We start from the raw sequence: 4699 nt of genomic DNA, 5'->3' as shown, positions 1-4699 counted from the left end.
ATGGAAAGGGCAAACCATTCAGTGGTATCTGAATTTATTTTACTTGGACTTTCCAAATCTCAAAATCTTCAGATTTTATTCTTCCTGGGATTCTCTATGGTCTATGTGGGTATTGTATTAGGAAACCTTCTCATCTTGGTCACTGTGGCCTTTGACTCACGCCTTCACACACCAATGTACTTTCTACTTATTAATCTCTCCTGTATTGATATGATCCTGGCTTCTTTTGCCACCCCTAAAATGATTGTGGATTTCCTCCGAAAACAGAAGACCATCTCCTGGTGGGGGTGTTATTCTCAGATGTTCTTCATGCACCTTCTGGGTGGCAGTGAGATGATGCTGCTTGTAGCCATGGCAATAGACAGGTATGTTGCCATATGCAGACCCCTCCATTACATGACCACCATGAACCCACGGGTGCTCGTTGGGCTGCTGTTATCCTCCTATGCAGTTGGGTTTGTCCACTCGTCTAGTCAGATGGCCTTCATGTTGAATTTGCCCTTTTGTGGTCCCAATGTGGTAGACAGCTTTTTCTGTGACCTCCCCCTGGTGATCAAACTTGCTTGCAAGGACACCTATGTGCTACAACTCCTGGTCGTTGCTGACAGTGGCCTTTTGTCCCTGGTCTGCTTCCTCTTGTTGCTCATCTCCTACACAGTCATCATATTCTCGGTCAGGAATCGGGCTGCTAGTGGGTCCTCAAAGGCCTTCTCTACTCTCTCAGCTCACATCACAGTTGTGACCCTGTTCTTTGCTCCATGTGTTTTTATTTATGTATGGCCTTTCAGCAGATACTCTGTGGATAAAATACTCTCTGTGTTTTACACAATTTTCACACCTCTCTTAAATCCTATTATTTATACATTAAGAAATCAAGAGGTAAAAGCAGCCATTAAGAAAATAAGGTCTCGACACGTCAACTCAAAACACATTTTTTAGATGGCATTTCTAAAGAGAGACAGTATCTTGTCTGGACATCATTAAGGGATTCACTTTTAAGGCTTTCCAAGTAATGTTTAAGGCAACAGTGGGTGTTATGGTTAAAAGGCTGGCATCTTTTCTGTGACTTTTAATGGTCAGAAAACATGGTGTTTACAGTCAGACAGGTATACAACTAAATTCCACCTTCAGGAAAATTTGAAGACAGTAAATTAAAGACCTGTGATTCGGTTTATTCATCTATAGGCCATATATATATATATATATATATATATATATTGCATATATGTATATATATATAAGCTTCTTATGTTATTATTTAAATTTGCCTCTAATTCTTAAATATGAATAGTGTTATTTTAGTTGTCATTGGCAACTTGCATTTAGAACATGCACAGAGATGACAGCTCACCGATTATTTGTCCAACAGATTGGTTACTGAGTACCTTGCAATAGAAAACATCATTTTCTGAGTAATCACTGAATAATGCATATTAAATTTTACCAATTAATTTGCCATAGGCACAGTGTTTATAGCCATTCTTTACATCTTTTGTGAGCTTTGAAAATGCCATAATATATAACCAAGGAGTGAGAAAAATTATGGATGGAGAGAATTAATCCAATTGATACTGTGTTGTGGCATTAACAGGACTATCTTTCAGGCTGCAGGATATGCTATGAGAGAGCAAGAGAGAGAGATCTAGTACAGGCTGAGGGCTGGGAAGTTTTCCAGGGAGAAGAAGGGTTTATAGTGAACATTGCCGAGATGAAGAAGATACTCAGATAAAACAAGTAGTATGTGAGAAGGCATGAAAGCATTATAGAAACTATACATAATCTCATTTGGCTGGGGCATAGATTTCAATTCAAGACATGAGGTCGAGGAAGGTAAAATGTGGCAGCAGACCATATTGCACTGTCATATCTTGTAACATGGTTTCAGTTTTAAACTTACTTATATATTCTTTTGTGTCCTCCAACAATATTTTTAATTACAGACTAAAACTCACAAACCATATTTATTATTTTATTTTAGTTTTTATGATACCATTTTATTGTATTTTCTTGTTATTTCTGAAATGTAGAAAATATGTAATTTATGTATATATTTATTTGCAATTAGTCCATACACCAAATTCCAAATAATTAGTTTTAATTGCTTATGTAGGACTTTGCATATAATGTCTCATCTATGTTGAGGTTATGTTTTCTCTTATTTTTACACACCTTATTTCATTTTTAGTTCAGTGCATATTTAGGATTTATTTTTTTCTGAAAATTGACAGATGTCATAAATATTCTGAAATAGTCCAAGAAAAATTTAAAATTTTATGTTTCTACAAAATGGCAAATCAAGTCTTCAATTGGTGATTTATTTGACATGGAAACTTATCTAATTTTGGTGGATCTATTGTTAACATTTTTAATATGCTAAACTAACTCTTTATTAGTTGATATAAGAAATTAAAAAATGTAAATCTGCGGGTTGAAGTGTGGACCAGTGGGTTGGGCCACCACTTGGGACAACAGCTTTCCACATCAGATGGCTTAAGACTGAATCCTGGCTCTACCTCTGATCCAGCTTCCTGCTAACATGCATCCTAGAGAGAGAAGATAATGGCCCAAGGACTTGGGCCCCTCAACTCATATGGTAGACCTGAATGGAGCTCCTGTCTTCTGGATTCAAACTGTCCCATCCTTTGTTGTTGCAAGATTTGGGGAAGCAAACTAGCAGATGAAAGATACTTCTGTGTGTGTGTGTGTGTGTGTCTTCTCCTTTCCACCCCTATCTCTTTCCTCCTTTCAAATAAATAAAAATAAACAAAAATAACTGATACAAGTTTACAAGGAGGTTGCATGCCTCCTAGTGATAATAATTTTCCTATATTTCTTTTCCTCATTTTAAATAAGACAGAAAGTGCAGGGAAGATGACTGCTCAGATGAGCTGAAACCTTCCCAATCCTTCATCAGGCAAGATATATATTACCTAATCCTAAATTCTGTAACATTAACTAAACCTAAATTCCATAGCTTTCAAAGAGATAATCCTGTTGATAATTCTCCCACTGCTATTTTTAGTATTTTTACAGATAAATTTTCACATTATTTTGAGAGATTTCTTCTGAAGGTATCCATAACTAAGTCCAGAGTTACAGTCCATCTGATAATCTACTATGTCATCATTAGGAACTAAAGTCTTCCATAAAGGCAAGGTAAATTGGTAAAAAGAAAAAACTTGGATGTAAAAATAATTTTTCATGTTTTAAATCCATAACCAATTATAGATTCCAAAATCCAGGTCTAACTTCCATAAAAAATGATCCTTCCAAATGTCAGGAAAAAACAAAAATATATAAAACCAAAATTTTTTTTTTTGACAGGCAGAGTGGACAGTGAGAGAGAGACAGAGAGGAAGGTCTTTCTTTTGCCGTTGGTTCACCCTCCAATGGCCGCCGCGGCAGCGCGCTGCAGCCGGCGCACCGCGCTGTTCCGATGGCAGGAGCCAGGTGCTTCTCCTGGTCTCCCATGGGGTGCAGGGCCCAAGCACTTGGGCCATCCTCCACTGCACTCCCTGGCCACAGCAGAGAGCTGGCCTGGAAGAGGGGCAACCGGGACAGGATCGGTGCCCCGACCGGGACTAGAACCCGGTGTGCCGGCGCCGCAAGGCGGAGGATTAGCCTGTTGAGCCACGGCGCCGGCCAAAACCAAAAATTTTTAACTCCCAAGACTGTGACTTTATGCTCAGAGTTGTTTTTCCAAAGCATTTTATATTGATCAAAATTGGTCAAATACATTGATATCTCTAGGAAAAATAAGAATTGCTTGATACTACTAAAGGAAGAGAGATCAAAATAAATATTTCAAACTTCAGTACTTGAAAAATAGCCTGATGAGAATTAATAATAGACTAAATAAGTCTTTGAGAATTAAAGTTTTATGATTTAGGTGCCATTTTTAATGCCATTTTACATATGTGGAAACTGAGGAAGAGAGATTTATAACCTACCCTAAATCCATAGCTGTCATGTCAAAGAACTGAGATTTAAACAAATGGTTTTCAGAATCATAAATTGCTTTGTAAATCTATACCACCCCTAAAAGTGTTTCAAAAATTCTGGGAATGACCTCTGTATATAACATCCTTTCCAAAAACTCAGAAACAGTTTAAATGTAACAGAACACTAGAAGGAAGAATCTTTGGGTCAGCTCCAAGATGGCAGAATAGGGAGGGAGCTCACTGATAGTCCAGGAAAAGATAGTTTAATAAAAGTGGAGATAGTGTAGTCTCAGGGAAGAGTTAGGGAAAAAAACTGCAGAGGAAACTCTTCCAGAATTAAAGGGATACAGTGGATCTATGTGGAGGACATGGGTACCCATGACTCAGGAGCCCAGCTGTCAAGAGTCACTACTACACCAGCTCTGGAAAAAAAGGTGAGGCAAAACTGCAGTAGCCTGAGACACTGGCAGAAAAGTGGCAGGAAGACCCTAGAGGGAAGGAGGCTTGAAGCCCCGTGGGGGAAACTACACCAGCCTAACTAGAGGAAAGAAAAAAAAAAAAGGAACGGTACGGTATAGACAGGATTCTCTCTTCCCATACATCTTACAAAGGTGTGTGAGACAATAGAACAGGCACCATTTTGGACATATGTAACAGCTGTGCCAGCTTGGTCTGCGCCTGCCCTCAGCCAAACAGAAAAACATGACTCTGGTTGTGAGTAATAACAGGAGGCTAAGACTTAGTGAATGAGTGGAGCT

The 4699-nt window shown here is 38.5% G+C and overlaps 1 protein-coding gene across 1 annotated transcript; it reads left to right on the top strand.

The window, feature by feature from the left end:
* Positions 1 to 939, top strand: LOC133769493 (olfactory receptor 4K13). Its single transcript, XM_062204704.1, has one exon. The coding sequence runs from the start codon at positions 1 to 3 to the stop codon at positions 937 to 939; it is 939 nt and encodes a 312-aa protein (XP_062060688.1).
* The last annotated feature ends 3760 nt before the right edge of the window (positions 940 to 4699 follow it).

The sequence above is a fragment of the Lepus europaeus genome, chromosome 11, assembly GCF_033115175.1.
Source record: "Lepus europaeus isolate LE1 chromosome 11, mLepTim1.pri, whole genome shotgun sequence".
NCBI lineage: Eukaryota > Metazoa > Chordata > Mammalia > Lagomorpha > Leporidae > Lepus > Lepus europaeus.
This window is presented reverse-complemented; position numbering and strand designations above follow the sequence as displayed.